General features: G+C 43.6%; 1 protein-coding gene across 1 annotated transcript in view; it reads right to left on the bottom strand.

The window, feature by feature from the left end:
* LOC140203582 (serine/threonine-protein phosphatase 2A 65 kDa regulatory subunit A beta isoform-like) overlaps positions 1-22163 on the bottom strand; it is a 48409-nt gene extending 26246 nt beyond the window's left edge. Inside the window, exons 1-4 of the mRNA XM_072269628.1 lie at positions 22110-22163; positions 15014-15145; positions 3337-3427; positions 3163-3263 (exon numbers count right to left, since the gene is read on the bottom strand). Of these exons, the coding sequence (XP_072125729.1) occupies positions 3163-3263; positions 3337-3427; positions 15014-15145; positions 22110-22163 (378 nt within the window). The remainder of the gene's footprint in view (positions 1-3162; positions 3264-3336; positions 3428-15013; positions 15146-22109) is intronic.
* Between the last annotated feature and the right edge of the window lie 2853 nt (positions 22164-25016).

The following is a 25016-nucleotide window of genomic DNA, read 5'->3' as shown; positions in this document are numbered from 1 at the left end:
CACAGAAATTCTGAAGGTTCCTAACCCAGAAAACACTGTACTAATATTAAATAAATGGAAATTATACTGACACGTCCCTAATTATCAGCAATTACTATTTCGTCTTCACATTAAGTACCAATAATTGTTCAGCCTATGAGGTTTTAATATGCAAATAAACATGAAGCTGCCTGTCATAATAATTTTGCCAAAGTTTGAGGTAAGCCCATGGTCATCCACTTTGTAGGAAGAAATAAAAGTGTAAACTACTTTCTAAATTGGGAGAAAATTCAAGAATCTGAGGTGCAAAGGGACTTGGGAGTCCTTGTGCAGCATTCACTAAAGGTTAACTTGCAGGCTGAGGAAGGCAAATGCAATGTTAGCAGTCATTTCCAGAGGACTAGAATATAAAAGCAGGGATGTAATGTTAAGGTTTTATAATGTATTGGTGAGGCATCATTTAGAGTATTATGAGGAGATTTGGGCCCCTCATCTCAGAAAGGAGGTGCTGACATTGTGCAGAGTTTAAAGGAGATTCACAAAAATAATACTGGGAATGGAAGGCTTGTCACGTGAGGAGTGTTTGATGGCTCTGGGCCTGTACTCGCTGGAGTTCAGAAGAATGAGAAGAGACCTCATTGAAACCTATCAAATGTTGGAAGGTCTGAATAGAGTGGATGTGGAGAGGATGTTTCCTATGGCAGGGGAGTCTAAGGCTAGAGGACGCAGCCCCAGAATAGAGGGATATGCTTTTAGAATGAAAATGATGAGGAATTTCTTCAGCCAGAGGGTGGTGAATATGTGGAATTCTGTGCCACAGGTGGCTGTGGAGATCAAGTCATTGGGTATATTTAAGGCAGAGATTGATAGGTTCTTGATAGGTTCATGGCATCAAAGGTTACTGGGAGAAGACTGGGGAGTGGGGCAGAGGAGGGGAAAAAAGATCAGCCATGATTGAAAGACAAATTGATAAGACTCTTGATTAATCGCAGCATGAAAGGATACAGGGAGAAGGCAGGAGATTGGGGCTGAGAGGGGAAAATGGATCGATGGGCCAAATAGCCTAACTCTGCACCTATATCTTAATAGAACTACTCAAACAACAACTGTGCCCACGTTTCAGTTTAGAATTGCAGGCATCACAGGGGCTCCGAGAAAACGTTTCTGAATTGCTATTTTCTGTAATACAAAGCCACGCCATCTCAGCGTTCTTCAAGAAACACTGCTAAGAGTTTGTGATATTTTATATACAGCCTCCATCCACACATGAGCGAATTGGATTCCTTACGTAAATGCTTTAAGAATTCTCTGCCTGTACTCGCAGGTAATTTTACACAAAAAGAAAACAGTTTTGAAAGGAGTATCAATACAAAAAGAACGTACACACTCTATATGCAACATACTGACGCTGGAATGTCTAATTTGGAACAACTGCAAACAATAAAGTAAAACATGGAACAGTACAGTACAGAAACAGGCCATTCGGCCCACAATGTTGTGCTGAACCAGCTAAAAAGAAAACAGAAACCACCAAGAACTGATCCCTCCTACCTACACAATGTCCATCTCCCTCCATCTTTCTCATACCCATGTGCCTATCCAAAAGTCTCTGAAAAGCCTCTACCATCATACCAGTCAATGTATTCCAGGCATCCACCACTCTGATGGTAAAAAAACTTACCCCTCACATCCCCCTTGAACCTACCTACCCACTCTCACCTTCAATGCATACCTCTGGTATTAGACATTTAAATCCAGGGAAACAGATACTCTTCTCTACTTTATCCATGCACATGCTTCTCATAGTCTTACAAACCTCTATCAGATCTCCCCTCGGCCTCCAGCGCTTCAGAGAAAACAACATAAGTTTATCCAGCTCTCATGATCGCATGTCCTCTAAACCAGGCAACATTCTGGCGAACCTCTTCTGCATCGACTCCAAAGCCCCAACATCTTTCCTATAGTGGGACAATCAGAACTGCATGCAATACTCCAGACGTGGCCTACCCAGAGTCTGATAAAGTTGCAGCACTTCCTCTAAAGCAGGCAGCATCCTGGTTAGACCTCATTGATCGAGCTGCTTTGGTAGTTTCATAAATTGAGTTCGTTATTTTAATTCCGAATTGTCCTATGATGAACTGATCACTGAAAATCATTTTAATTTGAACTATGCCCTGTAATAGCCTGAGGCCCTCGTTATTTAATTTCAGAATCTTGTTCCCCATTGCGGGTATTTAAAACCAATACAATTATGTTATTTTAAATAAATATTTAATGCGTAGGCCCATTGCATCTGGGCATTAAAATCTGTGTTTTGTTTCCCCCAGTTGGGCTCATGTTGAACGTACATTTGGTCAATACAGAGCAGAGGTTTCAGTGTTTGGGGGACGGTATCAGTCCATGTACATTTTCCAACAGGCTGCACGGGTGAACCTGGATCAGGGGTAGAGTAACTACACTTCACTGCAGCAATTCTCAATGAAACACCCCTCCAATATTTCAACCAGGTCCTGAAGAAGGGTCTCGGCCAGAAACATCGACCGCTTACTCTTTTCCACAGACGCTGCCTGAGCTGCTGAGTTCCTCCAGCGTTTTGTGAGAGTTGCTTTGGATTTCCAGCATCTGCAGACTTTCTCCTGCTTACAAATATGTTGGGGTGGCACAAAGCCTCATCTGCCTCAAAGATTTTATTGCAAACAATAAAAGCAGAGAGGGTTCTGTATGTGTCCATTTACCCCTCATTCAAGCAACCCATCATAACAAAGAAAGATTACAGGGACATTGCCGGGTCTACAGGACCTGAGTTACAGGGAAAGATTGAATATGTTAGGACTTCTTTAACTTGGAACATAGAAGATTGCAAAGAGATAAGACAGAAGGAGACAAGATTATGAGGGGTTTAGATAGGGTAAATGCAAGCAGTCATTGTCCACTGAGGTTGGATGAGACTGCAGCTAGAGGTCATGGGTTAAGGGTGAAAGGTGAAATGTTTAAGGGGAACATGTGCTGAACTTTTCTATGACTAATTATTAAGTCATTTACTTTATCATTGCCTGTGGTACCCTGCTGCTTTGAGAATCATCTTCTGGAAATTAACCTTTATTAAGACAGTAATACCACTTCAATGGCATTAACCGCGTGTCCGTCTTGTGCAGTGCTTTGTAAATGTACGTCCGCTCTTACCAGCAAACAGTGAACATACTCCGGTCCGCCAACGAGCACCGTGAAGCTCCCTAGTTGCTCTGCTAATGCCAGCAGTGCCTCGTCTTCATCGAAAATGGTGTCTGCATCGAGACGAGAAATCAGTGGCAAGGCGACTCTGAGAGGCAGCCCAACCACACGCAGCTTTGTACCTACCAGTCAGAAGTGGGAGCAGCTCATTCCGGGTACGCTCTGCCCCCAAGGCCAAGGCAGTTGTGGACAGTTGCTTTATGTTGTTCAACCGTAACTGGGGAAAGGAAAGAAATGAAATTGATCAATGCCATCCAACCCTGAACAGAATTCTGGAAAAAAAAAGATATTTTGCTTAAACTATGCTGCAATCAAAAATACACCACTGTAACAATTGTTGTAACAATTAAATGCAGGTAATGGCGAACAGAACAGAAACCCATAGCAGAAAGCATTACTTCCAGAGCAGAGTGAGGTTATTGTTGTGATAGAAAGATTGGATCTCACGATTTAGCGATTCAATCCATTTCTTGCTTGGGCATTGTTGTGTTTGTGGCCGGGTTACACAATAAAACGATAAATAAAAATGCTGGAGACTGGAGCCAAGTTAACAGGGTTTTTCTCACTGACGGAACCCGAACTGAACACAGATATACAGATCAATACGCGCCTAATAGCGCATGCTCAACAACGCGTTACTACGACATAAAATAGTCCCATGTTATACAGTAGGCTATATAGTACAGGCATAATTCATTAGTACAGTTGATGAGGTTGAGTAATAACACTGGCCACTCCACTGGGCACCGCACAACATTATTCTCATCAGCACAAGTCCTGAGCCCAGTCAGTAAAAGGTTTCTCCTTCTACAGGTGCCAAGCCTCTGCTTTGGTCACCCATTTCCATGAATACAGGACCATAATTCACTGAACGTGGTGCCATGGGTAGATATGGTCATGAAGAAAGCTTCTGGCACCTTGGCCTTCGTAAATCAAGGTAAGTTTGGATGTTATGTTGAATTTCTATAAGACAGTAGTAAGACCTAATTTGGAGTGTCGTGTGCAGTTTCAGCTGCCGACCCACAGGAAAGATGTCAGTAAAGTTGAAAGAGTACAGAGGAGATTTATAAGGATGGTGCCAGGACTGGAGGACCTGAGTTATGAGGGAAGATTGAATAGGTTAGGCCCTTATTCCTTGATACATAGAAGATTGAGAGGAGATTTGACAGAGGTATGAGGGATCTAGGGTAAATGCAAGCAGACTTTTTCCACTGAGGTTGGGTGGGACTACAACCAGAGGCCATGGTTTAAGGGTGAAAGGTGAGAGGTTTAAGGGGAACATGAGGGGGAATTTCTTCACTCAGAAGGTGGTGAGCGTGTGGAATGAGCTGCCAGCACAAGTGGTGGATGCGAGCTCGATTGAATTGACTTTATTACCAACATCCTTCATACACACGAGTAAAAATCTTTATGTTGCATCTCCGTCTAAATGTGCAATTTATAATGAATAGTATGTATGTATGGTTCACAGTAATGTTAACTGCTAAGGCTATTAAAGTGGCTTCTCTGTAATGTTAACTGCTAAGGCTAATGTAATATCTTCCCTGTAATGCTAACTGCTGATGTAATGGTTTCTCTGTAGCTGTGATGTTTGGGTTATAACTACAGATAATGGGGAACTAACCAATGGGAGACATGTTCTTCTATCTTGTATGTTTGGAAACTGAGTTGGTACACAGGCTTTCAGGTGAGGCGAGCGAAGAGGAAGGACAAGTGTGGGGAGCGCTCGGTGGTCACAGGACGGCATATACGGGAATTCGAGGGTCCGGAGGTTGCCGGCGGTTCTGCGGAGGTCGTTTATGGAAGAACCCCAGATGCATGAGCTCCAACAATTTTTGTGCACAAATTGATAACTTTAATAAGAGCGGCACCTTTGTCTTTTATAACTGGGGAGAGACAACCTAATGCACTATTGAATGCTACATACTTTTCAAAGACTTGTGAACGTCAGAAGCAATATAGCAATGCAAAGGGCCTTAAGAATAAGTTGAGGGTGGTATGAAGGATCTTCCAGCAATGGAACAGAAACAAAACGAATAAAGCTAGATCAAGTCCTTTGAATAACCATATACTTAATTTCTTCAACAATTTTCCAAATTAAACAATAAATATTGTGGATAGCAAATTGATTTTGGAGTAGTATATACATAGAACTTTCTTATTTCCCTAATCAAAGACTGGCAGGACAGTCAAGGTAAGAAGGTATAACAATAATCTTACCTCTAGTTTTTTAATGAGTCTGGCCTCCTGTGCCTTCAATCTCTCCTTCTGATACTTTTCATGTACTTCCTTCAAATTGTCTACAATAGATCTCTTGTCAGATGCTGTCTCTGTTAGGGATGCAATCAAATCAAAGTTATAATAGGTAGTAGCTTCCAATTCAACCAATTATTTATCATTCAAGATATACACCTCAGCAGGGAGAAATCAACTAACAATTTTATTTAGTTTCTATTCATTTATTGCTATCTGAAGCTTAAGTTTCCAATTAAAATCCATTTGATTCAATGCAGTAATATCTGCCAGAATTAAATGGAAACTCTCACATACCATTTTGTTTTGCTTATCACACATGTACTGAGAGCCCCAGTCTTAGAACACATACCGACTAACACATGTAGGGTTCTTGGTAATGTTAACTGCTAAGGCTAATGAAATGGCATCTCTGTAATGCTAACTGCTGATGTAATAGTTTGTCTGTAGCTGCGATATTTGGGTTTTAACTACAGATAACAGGGAACTAACCAAATGAGAGACACATTATTCTATCTTGTTTGTCTGGGAACCGAGCTTTTGCGGTTTTTCGGTCGAGGCGAGTGAGGAGGTAGAACGAGTGTGGGAAGTGCTCGGTGATCACCGAATGGAGTCTACGGGAATTCGAGGGTCCAGCGGTTGGCAACGTTTCGGCGGAGGTCATTGAGGAGGAACACCGGAGGCGTGAGCTCCAACGATTTTTGTGCACAAACTGTTAACTTTAACAAGAGTGGCATCTTTGTCTTTTATATTTGGTTTCTCTACTAACCACACAACAAAATAAGAGATATAAAGTGTAATCACTTAATAGCTAGATAGAATTGGGGACCACGTGGCCGAGGCCCCAGACTGTGATTACTCTGCGCTCATTCTTGGGGTTCTGTGGTTGGTATCGGAGATCCGTGAAGGGCTATGCCAAAGTGAGTCACCCCTTGAACCAGCTTCAGTGTGGTTACCCTCCCTTGGGGAAGAAAGGCAAAGGGAAAAGGGGACGGGAGGTTGGAGAATATCTAAACCCATCGGAGCCCTTTCAACAGATGCAAAATGCGAGGAGGCTTTTCAGTCGCTGAAAGAGTTGCTGACCCAGACACCGGTGCTGGCTTTTGCAGAGCCCCGACTACCGTATGTTGTATCAGGATCAGGGCACCGGGTTGAGGCCTGTGGTGTTCATCAGCTGGAGCTTGTTGCCCTCTGAGAGAAACTCTCCCACCCACAAGTTGGAATTTGTGGCGTTGAAATGGGCAGCGGTGGATAAGCTGAGTGACTGTCTCTCTGGAGCCAAGTTTGAGGTGAGGACGGACAACAATCCCCTCACTTACATCCTGACCTTGGCGAAACTGGATGCCACAGATGGTTGGCGGCCTTGTCGGTATATGATTTCAGCCTGAAGTACCGGCTGGGGAGCCGGAACATTGATGCAGATGCTTTGTCCCGACGGGTGCATGAGGGACTGGACATGGACGAGGAGTGGGAGAGTGTTCCTGCCCCTGGGGTGAAGGCCATGTGTCAGTTTGCCATCACCGTGAAGGCCGAGGAAAAGGAAAGGGCGGATCGAGCAGTGGATCATTTGGGGGCTTCTGATGACACCCTACCTCCAGTTTACTGTAACCTGACTGTTCTGAAGAGCAAGCAGCTGCCGGAATTGAGTTCTGGAGGAGTGGCAGCTGCTCGGTGAGATGATCCGGGCACTGGCACTATTTGGTATGTATTTGGAAAGGGGGATATGGCGCAGGCGGAGAAGACAAAACATGCTTCAGTACCTCCATTACTGAGAGAATAGCCTCGTTTGAAGTTAAAGAACCAAATTTTATACCGGCCATGTCAGCCCCGGACCGACCTCGGCGTTGCCAGCTGGTTCTGCCTGAGAAGTATCGGAGCATTGCGTTGAGGTCACTTCATGATGATTCTGGACATTTGGGGGTGGAAAAGACCTATGGTTTTTCTGGCCCTGAATGAAGTTGGAGGTTGAAGAGTATTGCAAATCGTGCATTTGCTGCATACGCTGGAAGACACTGCCTGTGCAGGCAGCTCCTTTGTCATACCTGCAGAGTGCAGGGCTCCTGGACCTGGTGTGTATGGATTTCCTGTCTATAGAACCCGATGCCAGCAACACGGCCAATGTCTTAGTCATCACGGACCACTACACTGGATATGCTCAGGCTTTTCCTCCCAAGGACCAGAAGGCGACTATGGTGGCAAAAGTGTTATGGGAGAAGTATTTCATGCATTATGGCCTTCCCCAGACGGATACATAGTGACCAGGGATGGGACTTCGAGAGTAGACTCATCTACGAGTTACTGGGCATGCTGGGAGTTGAGAAATTGAGGACCATGCCCTATCACCTGCAGAACAATCCCCAGCCTGAGAGGTTTAAGCTTGGGCCCCTGGATATCAGCAAGGAGAGCAGGTGGAGTTAACATATCGGGCATCTGGTTCACTGTACCCGAAATGAAGCTACTGCGTGCACGCCATATGCAGGAAGCCAAGGCGTTACTAGTGAAGGCTTGAAACATGGATTGTCCCATATAACTGCTGAAAAGGCATGTTTAATTGGGGCCCATGCAACTGTCCGAGGCTTCACCTTTAGTTTGGAGAAAGTGGGAGAAACCTAAGTCAAACTTGAGAGTAAGAACTAGTTCTACCAGGTGAGGAAAGATGGTGATGAAGGGGAACTGATAAGGTCTGTTGTCTAGAAAGAAGCAGAACTTTAAGGACTTCCTGGAAGGGGATGAAAACGTATAAACACTAAATCCACAGTGAAAATAAAGTGATCTGGGCCAGGCAACTGTAAGTGACTGAAGTGATGGAGAGATGACAGACCAGATAATGTTCTAAGTGTCAGTTGCCAGAAAATCATTGGCAAGAACTCGAGGAAGAATACTTCCTACATTTTAAAATTAGGACAACATTATTTGTTACATTGATAAAACCAGACAGGCTTCTGAATACCATTGCATCTCTATTGGTAGAGTAATCCTTCAATACCGTACCATGTGAATAGCCTGGATTGTGGGACTCCAGGTCGGTCTTACAGGAGATATTGTTAAGCCTGGAAAACTGTAGCTATGGAGGAAAGATTAGATAAGTTTGGGTTGTTTTCTAGTCTTGAGATGTATACAGTTGGGAGGATTAAATGGCAGAAATGAGAAGGACTTATTTCCTGAACGGGGGATTAAAAAAAAACTGAAGTCCATAGTAACTGCTGGTAGTATTAAAAGTATTTTCACTCAGAGGATGGTAGAGGGATCTGAAATACTTCCAAGGCGTAAATTCCCCTCATATATAAAAAGTAAATGAATATCTGAAGCGCTGTGATCAACTGGGCTACAGAGCCTGAGGTAGGACGTGGAATTAGAATGGGTAGCTCTTTTCTCGACCATCACAGATACAATTCCCATCATATTCATTTTTATGGTTCTGTGAGATTGGCTGAGGAAATAAGCAGGTAGGTTTTATTTTCAGAAACGCAATTTAGTTGTTCAACTAATTTTTGAAAGTGTTTATACTTGTAAACTTTCAACTTAAAAGACTTCCTGTTATCAAGTGTTTTTAGAATGTGTCATCTCAGGTGTTTACAGACAGAACATTTTGAGATGCAGACGTACCCTTTTTAACAATGCAACTCAATGACACATTAGATCCTTCACCCTTTCCAGCTCTTTGCAGATTCAGTCCTGAAAACAAAAAGCAGAAAACTAATTTTGAGCTTAAGAGCTTGGCAGATAAATATCATATTGTCTTTGGAATTTTGCAGTGACACAGGATCGCAGATCGACATTGTAGACTGCTTCTCTTTTCACAAATTCTGCCTGATTCCGTGCGTGTTACAGCAAGCTACTCACAACATTTCTGAGCCAAATCCCAGAGTCTCAGAAGCACAGCAAATATCATAGATTATCATTAAACTGCAGAATAGAATGAATTATGTCACTGGATGGAACAATCAGCTATTGAAAGAAAACCTGCTAGAAATTTAGGTAAACTTTTTGAAAGCAGAAATCAAAATATCACAGATGCTGGAAATGTAAAGAGAATGACAAAATATTCAGCAGGTGAAGCAGTGTCTAAAAAGAGAGAAACAAAATTACTGAAATAATATTTCAAAAGTCACTGTCATTGTTTCATGCTTCACCTCCTCAGTAGAAAATACTGTACTACTCTTTAAAGAAGTCTGCTAAATAAATGAACAACAGTCACGTGCAACCTAATTTAAAAAAAGTACTTTCAATAGGGGAGAAGGCATCCCATTATGTTTAACTTATAAAACAGTGATACTACCAATATTCTGAGAAGTCCTTTTCCAACTAAGGCTGTATTGCCCAGTGACATTACCTTTGTAGAGAAAGTGGTTCAGCCTTGGGCTTCTCAGCAGCAATGGAGGAAGGGGTTTTGATTTGTGGTTTGGTGGAACTGGACACTTTGCTTAGTTTTGCTGGAGTCCTTTTAATCGATTCATCACAGGACTGGTAATACAAGAGAAAGAAAACGGTGAAATGTTCAAAGGTTCATTTTATTGTCAAAGTATGCACGTACAACTCTGATACTTGTCTTCTCCAGATAGTCCTGAAATACAGAAAGACATGAGAGTTGATGAAAGAAAAGACACCAACTCTCCCCACCATCAGTACGAAAAAGAAAAGAAACATTAACAATCCCCGACTCCCTGACTCACATAAAAAAAACAGCAACAATAACAATCTGCAATCCCCTGACTCACAGAGAAAAACAGCAACAATAACAATCCCTGACCTGCTCACTTGCAGAAAAATCAGAGACAATGGCATTAAATCCACACTGCTCCCCCACAGGAAAAAAAATTACAATAACAATCCCCGACCCCCTCGCCTGCAAAACAGACCAGTCACAGTAACATCGAAACCCCCAACCCCACCTTACACACAAAATATTTACAGCTCACCCACCCACCAACCAGCCACAATTAAGAAAACACCAAAAACCTGAAGGAAACCAATATGAAGTACAGTCCAAAATTCACATATGTCTCAGAATATTGGAAACAGCTTTCCATCGGCATACGAAGACAGTGGCTGCAAACTCAACAAATCAGCAAAAGCATTTTCAACTTAATAAATCCAATTTTAGTTGGTAAATTAATCAAGGCTGACAACTGAAAATATTCAGAGGATGGCAAATCAATTTGGCTAAATGCTGTAAAAAATAAATTGTAAAGACTGCAACAATCCAGATTTCTCCAAACTTTCAGAAAGCATTGCCTCCTGCTGCTTTAACATAGCAGATACAAAGCAGGAGAATAGCAGCGATTGGGGAGAGACAACCGAACGCACTATTGAATGCTGCATACTTTTCAAAGACTTTTGGAAGTCAGAAGCAATATAGCAATTCAAAGAGCCATAAGAATGAGTTGAGGGTGATATAAAGGATTTTCGAGCAATGGAACAGAAACAAAAAGAATAAAGGTAGATCAAGTCCCTTGAATAATCATATACTTAATTTCCTCAAACACCAGGAAATCTGCACATGCTGGAATTTCAAGCAACACACATAAACGTTCACCAGCAACTGTTATGTGTTACTTAATTTCCTCAACAATTTTCCAAATTAAACAATGAATATTGTGGATAGCAAATTGAGTTTGGAGTAGTATATACTTACAAGTTTCTTATTGCCCTAATCAAAAATTGGCAGGGCAGTCAAGGTGAGAAGGTACGACGATAATCTTACCCTTAGCTCTTTAATGAGACTGGCCTCCTGTGCCTTCAATCTCTCCTTCCGAAGCTTCTGCTCTTTCTTCAATTTGTTTACAACAGATTTATGTTTCCTCAGATCATCTTTCAGTGCATGAATCCTCCCCTCGATATCACTCTGCTCAGATACTTTCTTTGTTAGGGATGCAATCAAATCAAAGTTGTAATAGTAGTAGCTTCCAATTCAACCAATTATTTATCATTCAAAATACATATCTCAGCAGGGTGAAATCAACTAACAATTTTACTTAGTTTCTATTCATTTATTGCTACTTGAAGCTTAAATTTCCAATTAAAATCCACCTGATTCAATGCAGAAATAGCTGCAAGAATTAAATGGAAACTCTCACATACCATTTTGTTTTGTTTATCACACATGTCCTGAGATCTCCAGTGGCAGGAAATGCATTTTGATTTTGACATTGTCCTCCTGGTACCATTCTCCTGTAATTATAATCAAAAGCTGTCACTGTACAGTGCAATCAGATCCATAACGCACTAAATGCACTCTTAAAGCTCAGAATACTACTAACACACAGCTGAGCAAAGCCATAGACTCTTAAATACCTTCTTAATTGGCCCAGTAAGCCAATAGATGAAGGGCAAACAGGGAAGGAAAGAAATACTGATATCCCCCAAAATACCAATTACGCACATAAAGCCCCAACCTCGTCGGACACCGACCGGCCAGAGTCACGGCCTCGTTGGAGACGTGGCTCACACTCTCAACAGCAAATACAGTTGTGGACTCATTGAGATCACAAGCAGGGAAACATCAGGAAACAATTTAAATATAAAATTGGATTTTTAAAAAAATCAAAGTTAATGGTGAGCATTGCATCAATAGGCAGAGAAACACTTGCTGCAAAATAGATTACACGCAGCATTTCACTAACCAAAGTTAGAACTCACTGACCACTGCTTTTAAACCTTTTCCTTTGTGTGGTACAAATCTTGCCAGTGAGTTTTCATGTTGATTTCCAGAGTTCAATTTGATTCGGGCTATTTAATCCCACACCCTGTCAGACCTGTACTGGATATGCTTGGCATGCTAGGCATTTAGTTCTGAAGTGCAACTTTAAGCACGACACATCGGAGGTTACCCATTTTCATTATTATTGCTGTTCCTGCTACTCGCTCATTCTTTGATTTGGCTGAAAACTACCATTATAACAGTGAGGACTTTGGGAGGAAGCACAGATGCATCATTCACTCAGTTCTTCCAGTTGAATATAGTTTCACAAAGTTTATTCCAGGCTCTGGTTTAATTGAAGGTGGGGATCTTTACTGGAGAAGTGTCCTCATGTTAGCTAACCTATCACCATCACGACTGTGTGAACCAGGGTGGCAGAACTTTGATCAGATCCATTGGTTGGGGAACTGCTGAACTCTTCATTGAAGATGAGAAAATCTGCAGATGTAGGAAATCCAAAGTAATACCCAGAAAATGCTGAAGGAACTCAGCAGGCCAGGCAACAGCTACGGAAAAGAGTTAACAGTCGTGGAACAGTCCATGTTTCGAACCTAAACAGGCATCACTCCACAACTCTTCCTACGCTACAAAGATAACTGCATTGGTCCTGCTTCCAGCACCCATGCTGAGCTCATCATTTTCCTCAACTTTCTCCAATTTCCACACTGCCCTCAACTGGCCCGTTTCTGACACCTCTCTCCCCTTTCTCGATCTCTGTCTCCATCTTTGGAGACAGTTTATCTACTGATACTCTTTACAAACCCACTGACTCTCACAGCTCTCTGGACAAAACGTCTTCCCACCCTATCACTTGCAAAATTGCCATTCCCTAGCGTCAGTTCCTCCATCTCCACTGCATCTGCTCCCACAATGAAGCTTTTCATTCCAGAACAACTGAGATAGCCTCCTTCTTCAAAGAAAAGGGCTTCCTTTCCTCCACTATCAACGCAGCCCTCAACCACATTGCACAAATCACCCTCAACCCTTCCACCTGCCGCCACACGAGGGATAGGGTTCCTCTTGTCCTCACCTATCACCACACAAGCCTCTGCATCCCGCACGTAACCCTCTGTAACTTCTGCTATCTCCAAAGGGAACCCACCACCAAGCACATCTTTCCGTAGGAATCACTCCCTACACGACTCCCTTGTCCACTCATCCCTCCCCACTGATCTCCCTCCTGGCACTTATCCTTGCAACTGGAACAAGGGCCACATCTTCCCCTACACCTCCTTCCTCACTACCATTCAGGGCCTCAAACAGCCCTTCCACGCCAGGTGACACTTCACCCATGCGTCTGTTGGGATCACATTGTATCTGGTGCTGCCTCCTATATATTGATCAGACCAGATTGGGAGACTTTTGTCAAGCAGCTTCGCTCCATCTGCCACAAGAAGCGGGATTTTCCGGTGGCCAGCCATTCCAACTCTACTTCCCATTCCAATATGTCAGTCCATGGTCTCCTGTCACTGTGAGGCCACCCTCAGGTTGGAGGGGCAACAGCTTATTTTTTGTCTGGGTCATCTCCAACCTGATGGCACAAACATCGATTTCTCAAACTTCGATTTCTCAAATTTCCAGTAACTGCCCCTCCTCCTCTCCATTCATTTCCCTCCCGCACCTCATCTCCTTACCTGCCCATCACCTCCCACTGGTGCTCCTCCTCCTTCCCTTCTTCAATGGTCCTCTGTCCTCTATCAAATACCCCCTACTCCAACCCTTTACCCCTTTCACCAATCAACTTCCCAGCTCTTTACTTTAACCCCTCCACCTCTCCCAGTATCACCTATCACCTGCCAGCTTGTATCTCTTCCTTCCCTTCCTCCTACCTTCTTTTTCTGACTCCTTCTTCCTTCCATTCCAGTCGTGAAGGTTTTCGGCCTGAAACATCGATTGCTTACTCTTTTCCGTTAATGCTGTCTGGCCTGCTGAGTTCCTCCAGCATTGTGTGTGATGCATCTGTTTACTGCATGCTGCTTTTGCCATTTAACAAGCTGATGGTTCTGTGTAGCAGCTCTATTCAGTTCAGATCCACCCAATGCAACTTGTAAAACTTCTTTCTATACTCGCCACTGAACTGGCATTGGTCCCTAGCTTGATAGTAATGGTCAAAAGGAGTGATAGACCAGGCCTCAAGATTACAGTTTGCAGCTGAATACAATTCTGCTGATATGGACAATTGCAACCCTTCATTAGCAACTAGATTTACTGAGACTGTCCCATCAGTACTGAGCTGTAATGTTAGCTGTGCTTACATGGAATTCTGTGAGTACCTACCAAGTATAAATACTGAAAAGCTCACACATAGCTGTTGGAAACTTCATACCTGATTGTGTCACAGATACAGATTCGTCAGACGAGCTGCAGGATCCTTGGCATGACTGTAAACCAGGGCTGGAGTTATTCTTCCTATCAGCTTCGTTTGATGCAAGTACACTCACTTCTGAGGAAGCAGACTGCACAAGGGCAAGTGAATGGCAATAGATTAGTTCCTGAGCTGTTAGTATTTTCTGATTTGATAAAATAAAGATTAGATGGTCAGGAAGTTTGCAAAAGTTTAACATCCAGCAACTTAAAGTCTGCACATCCGTCCACTGGATTGCCCCCTCCCTGCCCTTTCAAAGTGTCCCATTATATCCTTCCATATATTTCACTAAACTGCTCCAACCTATTGGCACAAACTCTCAAAGTTTAATGTTCATCTCAAACATGTTACCCTTGAAAGAACCATACAAGAAACACCCCCTCAACCAAATTGATCTAAAAATAACCTACCAAATCATACCAAATAACATATAAACCTAAAATAACACTAACATATAGTAAAAGCAGGAATGATATGATAAATACACAGTGTGGCAGCTCGCCCACACGGGAAGCGAACCGGCTCCAGCAGTCTTGGGCGAGTCTGCAGCCAGCGGCAACCGAGAGGGCTCTGAGCGCGGGGCAGACCTCGGCCTGAAAGCCGACGTCACTTCCGCCCTGCGAAGAGCGGGGGATGCTGGGAGCAGGCACTTAAGCGTGCGCAGTTTGAAACAGTAAACAGTTCAACCAGACCATGCTCGACTCAGTGTGTTGCTTTCACTCGTTGCATATCAGCGTGACCACAACAGCCTATATAAAGTAGAAATAATATATGTAGAGCAGTGGTCCCCAACCTCCGGGCCGCGGACCGATACCGATCCGCGAAGCATGCAGTGGTGCAGCGGTAGCCAGGACACACCCAGCACATTTTTTTAAAAGGGCTGAAATAAACAAGCTAATTAATGCTGAGCTCGCTGCATTGGCACTGCTTCCTGCATGCATGCTAAGCTCGTTGACTTCGTTAACTTTGCCTCCAACTTTCACCCTGCCCTCAAGTTTACCTTTATACCTCATTGTCGCCAAACAATTGGTACTAGAACGTACAATCATCACAGCGATATTTGATTTTGCGCTTCACACTCCCTGATTACAAATATTAAATATTAAAGATATTAAAAATAGTAAATATTAAAAATTTGAATTTTAAATCATAATTAGAAAATAGAAAAATGGGAAGTAAGGTAGTGTAAAAAAACCGAGAGGCAGGTCCAAATATTTGGAGGGTACGGCCCAGATCTGGGTCAGGATCTGTTCAGCAGTCTCATCACAGTTGGAAAGAAGCTGTTCCAAAATCTGTCTGTATGATTCTTCAAGCTCCTGAACCTTCTCCTGGAGCGAAGAGGGACGAAAAGTCTGTTGGCTGGGTGGGTCGTGTCCTTGATTATCCTGGCAGCACTGCTCCGACAGCGTGCGATGTAAAGTGAGTCAGACTTTTTGTTCCAATGTACACAGTAAAGAAAACGACACAGAATGACATTCATGATCCCAGTACATTAATATTCACCTCTTTGGGCAAGTTGGGATTAAAAAAAAGAAATCACTCTAAATTGTTCTCCGAGGCAAAAAAAATAAGGGGAAAGTTCACAGTTGTCCATACAATTGGCTTTAATTGATTCCTAATCTAAATTACCTTACCACTAATGGTTAGTCAAATAACCTCACACCTCCTCCCTTGCAGGAAGCAAAGAATCTTTAAAATATAGAAACGGTCTTTGAGAAAAACAAATCCTGGCACTTCTAGGAGAACCGCCAACTGAAGAAAACTCAATTCTATCGTTGACTTGTTTCCAAACTGCATCAGGCTTGTTTAGACATTCCTTTGCAAACTTCTGATGCTGAAATTTGTGGTGAGGATGCAGGAAAAGTTTTCTTCTGATGACTCTTCCATGAAGGTCATATTTGTTCAGTGTCACTGCACAGTAGAACAGTGCACCACCACTCCAGAGTCTGCTAAATCTTCCTGAAGGTCTTTTGCAGTCAAACAGGGGTTTTGATTTGCCTTTCTAGCAATCCTACAAGTAGCTCTCTTGGAAAGTGTTGTTGGTCTTACAGACCTCAACTTGACCTCCACCGTTCCTGGAACTGCCACTTCTTAATTACGTTATGAACTGAGGAAACGGCTATCTGAAAACGCTTTGGTATCATCTTATAGCCTTCTCCTGCTTTGTGGGCATCATTTATTTTAATTTTCAGAGTGCTAGGCAGCTGCTTAGAGGAGCCCATGGCTGCTGATTGTTGGGACAAGGTTTGAGGAGTCAGGGTATTTATAAAGCTTTGTAATTTGCATCACCTGGCCTTTCCTAACGATGACTGTGAACAAGCCATAACCCTAACAAGCTAATTAAGGTCTGAAACCTTGGTAAAAGTTATCTGAGAACTCAAATCTTTTGGGGTGCCTAAACTTTTCAATGGTGCTCCTTTCCTTTTTTTCACTCTAAAATTGTACAAAACCAAAATAATACACTAATCTTGCTCAATATGTTGAAAAGAATGTTTCATCTTCAACGTTATGATTTTTTGGAGATCAGTTCATCTTCTACTCACTTAACTATTCACAGTAACAGAAATTTTGACCAAGGGTGCCCAAACGTTTTCCTGCCTCTGTATGTCAATCTAGGCAGCTGCAAGTACCATGATGTTTACTTCTGCATAGACTGCAAGTCAACGTTATTTTTTTTTCAATAATATTACTGGTATTGTGAAAATGGTATTCTTCACCATCCACTTCAAGGTTCGACATGTGTGTTTAGAGATGCTCTTCTGCACACCACTGTTGTAACGTGAGGTGATTTGAGTTACTGTCACCTTCCTGTCAGCTTGTACCAGTCAGTTGTCGTTTTGGGCCAAGATGCTTCATCAGGACTAGAAAAAAAAAGATGAGATCAGAGTAAGAAGGCGGGGGAAGACGTACAAGGTTGTGGGTGAGAGGAGAAACCAGGAGATGGGGAGTGGTGAGGTAAAGAGCTGAGAAATTGGTGAAAGAGAAAGTGCTGGAGAAGCCGGAATCTGACAGGAGAGGACAGAAGGCCATGGAAGAAAGGGAAGGGGGAAGAGCACCAGAGGGAGGTGATGGGCAGGTAAGGAGATAAGGTGAGGGAGCAAAATGGGAATGGGGAATGGTGAAGTGGGGGGGTCATTACCGGAAGCAGGAGAAATTGATGTTGATGCCATCAGGTTGGAGGCTACCCAGACGAAATAAGGAGTTGTTCCTCCAACCCGAGTGTGGCCTCATCGCGGCAGTAGAGGAGGCCATGGACCGACATGTTGGAATGGGAATGGGAAATAGAATTAAAATTGGTGGCCACCAGGAGAAGTGCCACACCTGCCCCTGGATCTCCTCCCTCACTACCATTCGGGGCCCAAACAATCCTTCCAGGTGAGGCGACATTTTACCTGTGAGACCTGGCCCAGACTGGGAGACCACTTCGACGAGCACCTACAGTCCATCCAGCAGAAGAAAACAGGACCTCTCAGTGGCCACAAATTGACCTGGATGAGGAAGTGGAGGGATAGGTTAGTAAATCTGCTGACGACACAATGGTTGGCGGGGTTGTGGATGGTGTGGATAGCGGGACATTGATAGGATGCAAAACTGGGCTGAGAAGTGATAGATGAAGTTCAACGCAGATAAGTGAGAGATGGTTCATTTTGGTCGGTCAAATATGATGACAGAATATAGTATGAATGGTAAGACTCTTAGCAATATGGTGACCTTTTATCCAATAGTTTCATTTAATTGTTTATCAGTCTTTCAGTCTTTTTTTTTCAAAGTTTTAGATTTGATCTGAAAGTCTTTCTTTCTTTCTTTTTTCATCATATCTTCAAAATGGACTGCCATTCCTTTTTTTTTGTTTTGGTTTTTTTTTAGTGTAGTGGTTTTTTTTTCCTTTTCATTTAAGACCCGATGTTTTTTTCCTTTCTCTTCATAATCTGCTAAGGGAATTGTTATTTTCATTTTTTATTATATATTTTATACTAGTTTAACAATATCTATGATTTTGACAATGTCTAACTTAATCTTGGAGTATATTGTTACAGGTACATATATTTGAATGAATTCTCCTCTTGATTGTATTTATGCTTTTTTTTAAATCAATGAAAAGATTAATGAAGAAAAAGACTCTTGGCAGTGTGGGGGATCAGAGGGATCTTGGGGTCCGAGTCCATAGGACACTCAAAGCTGCTGCGCAGGTTGGCTCTGTGGTTAAGAAAGCATACAGTGTATTGACCTTCATCAACCGTGGGATTGAGTTTCGAGCCCGGGGGGGGGTAATGTTGCAGCTATATCGGACCCTGGTCAGACCCCAGTTGGAGTACTCTGCTCAGTTCTGGTCGCCTCACTATTGGAAGGATGTGGACACTGTGGAAAGGGTGCAGAGGAGATTTACAAGGATGTTGCCTGGATTGGGGATCATGCCAAGTGAACTCAGTCTTTTCTCCTTGGAGCGGCGGAGAATGAGAGGTGACCTGATAGAGGTGTATAAGATGATGAGAGGCATTGATCTTGTGGCTAGTCAGAGGCTTTTTCCCAGGGCTGAAATGGCTAATATGAGAGGGCAGAGTTTTAAGGTGCTTGGAATGGTGCCGGAGGATTGGCTCATGTAGTTCCATTGTTTAAAAAGAGTTCTAAGAGTAAACCTGGCAATTATCAGCCTGGGAGTTTGATGTCAGTGGTGGGTAAATTGATGGAAAGTATTCTCAGAGATGGTATATATAATTATCTGGATAGACAGGGTCTGATTAGGAACAGTCGACATGGATTTGTGCATGGAAGGTCATGTTTGACAAATCTTATTGAAATTTTCTGAAGAGGTTACTAAGAAAGTTGACGAGGGTAAAGCGGTGGATGTTGTCTATACGGACTTCAGTAAAGCCTTTGACAAGGTTCCACATGGAAGGTTAGTTAGGAAGGTTCAATGGTTCGGCATTAATATCGAAGTAGTCAAATGGATTCTGCAGTGGCTAGATGGGAGACGCCAGAGAGTAGTGGTGGATAACTGTGTGTCAGATTGGAGGACGGCGTGTAACGGTGTTTCTCAGGGATCTGTACTGGGTCCAGTGTCGTTTGTCATATATATTAATGATCTGGATGATGGGGTGGTAAATTGGATTAGTAAGTATGCAGATGATACTAAGATAGGTGGCGTTGTGGTTTTCAAAGCCTGCAGAGAGATTTAGGCCAGTTAGAAGAGTGGGCTGAAAGATGGCAGATGGAGTTTAATGCTGAAAAATATGAGGTGCTACATTTTGGTAGGACTAATCAAAATAGGACAGACATGGTAAATGGTGGGGCATTGAAGAATGCTGTAGAACAGTGGGATCTAGGAATAATGGTGCATTGTTCCCTGAAGATGGAATCTCATGTGGATAGGATGGTGAAGAAAGCTTTTGGTATGCTGGCCTTTATTAATCAGAGCATTGAGTATAAGAGTTGGGAGGTAATGTTGAAATTGTATAAGGCATTGGTAAAGCCAAATTTGGAATATTGTGTACAGTTCTGGTCACCGAATTATAGGAAAGATGTCAATAAAATTGAGAGAGTACAGAGGAGGTTTCATCTCCTAAGTTACAGAGAAAGGTTGAACAAGTTACGTCTTTATTCTTTGGAGCGTAGAAGGTTGAGGGGGGACTTGATAGAAGTGTTTAAAATTGTAAGGGGAATTGATAGAGTTGACGTGGATAGGCTTTTTCCATTGAGAGCGGGGGAGATTCAAACAAGAGGACATGAGTTGAGAGTTAAAGGGCAAAAGTTTAGGGGTATCATGAGGGGGAACTTCTTTACTCAGAGAGTGGTAGCTGTGTGGAACGAGCTTCCAGCAGAAGTGGTTGAGGCAGGTTCGATGTTGTTGTTTAAGGTTAAATTGGATAGATACATGGACAGGAAAGGAATGGAGGTTTATGGGCTAAATGCAGGTTGCTGGGACTAGGTGAGAGTATGAGTTTGGCACGGACTAGAAGGGCCGAGATGGCCTGTTTCCGTGCTGTAATTGTTATATGGTTATATGGAAGGAGATAGATTAACGTCTGTTACAAGCCTTGTGGCAGAGAGCGACTGAGAGTACGAGACTCCCCCGCCCCGGATAGGACGCCAGTCTATCGCAAGGTTAACCCCCAGCATTTTTTTGCCGATACCCATTCTCAGCTGGGTAGACTGGAGCATTGTGCAAGTGCCTTGCTCAAGGACACACACGCTGCCTCGGCCGAGGCTCAAACCCATGACCTTCAGATCGCTAGTCCAACGCCCTAACCACTTGGCCACGCACCACACAGAGATAAGTCAAGGGTATGTTTTTTACGCAGAGTGCGTGGAATGGGCTGCCAGCAACAGTGGTGGAGGCATATGTGATAGGGTCTTTTAAGAGACTCTTAGGCAGGTATATGGAGCTTAGAAAAATAGAGAGCTAAGGTTAATTTCTAAAGGAAATACCCATTCCCATTCCCATTCGGGCATACCAGATAATGGCCTCCTCTTTTGCCACAATGAGGCCACTCTCATGGTGGAGGAGCAACATATTCTGTCTAGGTGTTCTCAAGCCGATGCCATGACAGATTTTATTTTCCAGTTCCCTTCTCTCTGCTTCGATTCCTCATTCTGGCCTCTTGCCTCATCTCCTCACCTGCCTGTCACCTCCCCTACCCCGGTGCCCCTCCTTCCTCCCTCTCTCCCATGGCCCACTCTCCTCTCTTATTAAATTCCACCTTCTCCAGCCATTTACCTTTCCCACCCACCTGGCTTCACCTATCACCTTCCAGCTATCCTCCCCCCGCCCACTTTTTATTCTGGCGTCTTCCCCGTTCCTCTCCAGCCCTGAAGAAGGCTCTGTGCCTGAAACATGGACTGTTTATTCCTCTGCATAGATGCTGCCTGACCTGCTGAGTTCCTCCAGCATTCTGTGTGCGTCCCTCTGGATTTCCAGCATCTGCAAAATCTCTTGTGTGCACGTGACCAATGAACCTACTAACCCAGATGTCTTTGCAAAGTGCGAGGAAACCAGAGCACCCGGAGGAAACCCGCACAGTCACAGGGTGAACAAACTATAACTCCGTATAGACAGTGGTGGCAATTGAACCCAGGTTGCTGGCACTGTAATGGCGTTATGCGAACTGCTATACCAGCCGCTTGTTTGAGGGGTAAATATCTGCCCCAGGACACTGTGAGAAACTTCCCTTCTCCAAATCAGTGATGCTGTAAGATATCTTAAATCCGTTTACAAAGGGTCTTGGTTTAACATCTCAGGCAAATGATGGTACCTCTGACCGTACAGCATTCCCTCGGTACTGCACTGAGAGTGTCAGTGGTATCAAGTCACCAGCTCATCTCTTGAGCTGCTATAATCCAACCACATGTCTGCAATGCTGGAAATTCAAGCAACACACACAAAGTGCTGGAGGAACTCAGCACTGAGGTGTTGTGCAGCATTACCATCATCTTAGTGGGAAGAGTTGTTTCCCTCAGACAGAAGTCTACCAGGCCAAATGGACATTCAAGGAGTATGGACAAACACTGGACAGGGTTTTCCACAGAGGGGTAACTCATTCTTAACTTCCAATACCAAGTGGGTCATCCCACAGATATCCTGACCTTGAAGAGGTCTCTGTGGGCGGCTGCAACCAGTTGATTGTTAATGGGTGTCATTAGTATATATAGTAGCACAGTGGCTAAGTTGCTAGACTTGCTCCTAGAGAACTGCGCTCTTAAATCCATCAAAACGAGTTCATATCTCACCATCGCAGCTGGGAAATTTAAATCTGAATCATTAAAGCAATTTCAAATATTAAAAATTAGTGTCATTATTTGTGTCTGTAAAGCACTGGATTGATGTCCAAGTTCACCTGGTTCAGCAAGGTCTGTAAACACCTGTAATCTCAGTAGTATGTTAGCTGTCAATTGCTCTCTGAATTGGCCCAGCAAGCCACTGCTCAGGAGTAGCTAAGGATGGGCAATAAATGCCTACCGCACATCCTGTGGGCAAATAATATTTTTAAAAAGTTGATGAGAAGTCGTGGAGAATCCAGCAAGTGAATGAATTGTTCTTCCTCAGTGTCCCATCCCACTGGTATCAGTGATCCCCACATACACAATTGTGGATTCTCCTCTTCGATCTCTGGTCACACCTAGTAGCAGCTGGCTTTGCCCATCTCCAGAGTCTGCTTGTGTGCTCTGTGATGGCGTGTGGGCAGCCGGAGTAGTGTCAGCCCCCTTGATGCCACACCCCATGTATGAGGTTTAACTAGATCTGGAGACAAAAAGGACTTCAGATGCGGTAATGTGGAGCCAACAAATCACTGGAGGAACTCAGTGGTCAGGCAGCAAATGTGCAGGAAGAGCGGCGCTCAATATTTTGGATTGAGAACTTGCTCAGTTGCTCCAGAACAAATCAAATGGGTATTCATGGCTACAAGCCCCTGGCTTCTCACAGTACATTAACATGGAACAATGCAGCATAGTACAGGTCCTCTGGCCCACAATGTTGTGCTGACCTTTTAACCTACTCCAAGAGCAATCTGACCCTTCGCTTCCTCCTAGCCCTCCATTTTTCTTGCGTCCATGTGCCTATCTAAGAGTCTCTTAAATGTCCCTAACATAACTGCCTCTACCAGTGCTTTCCACTCACTTTTAAAGATTAGTTTTATTTGTCACCTGATTATCAAAACATACCATGAAGTGCATCCACGAAGAAATCTGCAGATGCTGGAATTTCAAGCAACACACAGAAAAGTTATTGGTGAACGCAGCAGGTCAGGCAGCACCTCTAGAGAGAGGATCTTCTATATATTGGCGAGACCCGACGCAGACTGGGAGATCGTTTTGCTAAACACCTACGCTCTGTCTGCCAGAGAAAGCAGGATCTCCCAGTGGCCACACATTTTAATTCCACATCCCATTCCCATTCTGATATGTCTATCCACGGCCTCCACTACTGTAAAGATGAGGCCACACTCAGGTTGGAGTGGAGGAACAACACCTTATATTCCGTCTGGGTAGCCTCCAACCTGATGGCATGGACACTGACTTCTCAAACTTCTGCTAATGCCCCACCTCCCCCTTGTACCCCATCCGTTATTTATTTATACACACACACACACACACACACACACACACACATTCTTTCTCTCTCTCTCCTTTTTCTCCCTCTGTCCCTCTCACTATACTCCTTGCCCATCCTCTGGGTTTCTCCCCCTCCCCATTTTCTTTCTCCCTGGGCCTCCTGTCCCATGATCCTCTCATATCGCTTTTGCCAAACAACTGTCCAGCTCTTGGCTCCATCCCTCCCCCTCCTGTCTTCTCCTATCATTTCGGATCTCCCCCTCCCCTTTCCAAATCTCTTAATAGCTCTTCTTTCAGTTTGTCCTGACGAAGGGTCTCAGCCCAAAACGTCGACTGTACCTCTCCCCAGAGATGCTGCCTGGCCTGCTGCGTTCACCAGCAACTTTGATGTGTGTTCAATGAAGTGCATCATCTGCATTAAAGACTAACAGTTTGTGGAAATGCTAGGGGCAGCCCGCAAGTACCTCAATGCTTCTGGCTGCCCACAACTTACTGATCCTAACCTGTATGTCTTGTATGGGAGGGAAACCATGTAGCCACGAGGAGAACATACAAACTCTTTACAAGGAGTGGTGGGAATTGAACCGGGACCGTTGGCACTGTAAAGCAATTGTGCTCACCACTTTGCTACCGCACCACTATTGTAAACCTCCTCTGCACCCTCTCTAAAGCTTCCACATCCCTCCCACAACGACTCAACTAGAACTGAACACAGTACTCCAAGAGTGGTCTAGCCAGAGTTTTATAGAGCTGCAACATTACCTCACGGTAATCCCCCGACTAAAAACTGCCAAAACACCATACTCCTTCTTAACCACCAGAAATTAAGAACATGGGACAAAGATTATGATTTCTTTATTAGTTTTCTGTGGGCTCAATGAGCAAACAAAGAGGGAGTGCTCAGCACCTGTAGTCATGGTGCATACAATGTCATGCTATGATCCTTTGGTATGTGTGTTTAACTATCTTCAGTTCCAATGTTTCTTGGAGAAAGAGTGCTTAATCTTTCTGATTGTAAAGCTGATTCTGTGTTCATCTTTTCCTCTGTTTCCTGCCACACCATCTTTCACAAGCAACATGGGTGAGTATTCCTCATCCTTTCCTTCCACTTCAAACATAAGTCACCGGGAACTGGCAGCCGACATCTCTCAAGTCTCCAGGACCCGGTTCTGTCGGCAAGCACTTGAAGTGACGCCTCAGCCTTTTCACAGTAAGTACTTGCCTAGTAAGAGGTTATCAGGAAGCAGATCAGATGGCAAGCAGGTTCCACAGATCCCCTTCAACACTCGTCTGAACATGCTGTCTCGATGTGTAACTTGGTTCAGGTGCCACCTTGGGATTTGACACCACGCACTGTTGTAATTGTGAGCAATGATTGGGACTGCTTCTGACGGTACTGGTACTGGAATTGCTTTATTTTTGTCACATATGCCGAGATAC

The sequence above is a fragment of the Mobula birostris genome, chromosome 10 (genome assembly GCF_030028105.1).
Source record: "Mobula birostris isolate sMobBir1 chromosome 10, sMobBir1.hap1, whole genome shotgun sequence".
Taxonomy (NCBI): domain Eukaryota; kingdom Metazoa; phylum Chordata; class Chondrichthyes; order Myliobatiformes; family Myliobatidae; genus Mobula; species Mobula birostris.
Note: the sequence above shows the minus strand (reverse complement) of the source record. Positions and strands in the feature narration are given on the sequence as shown.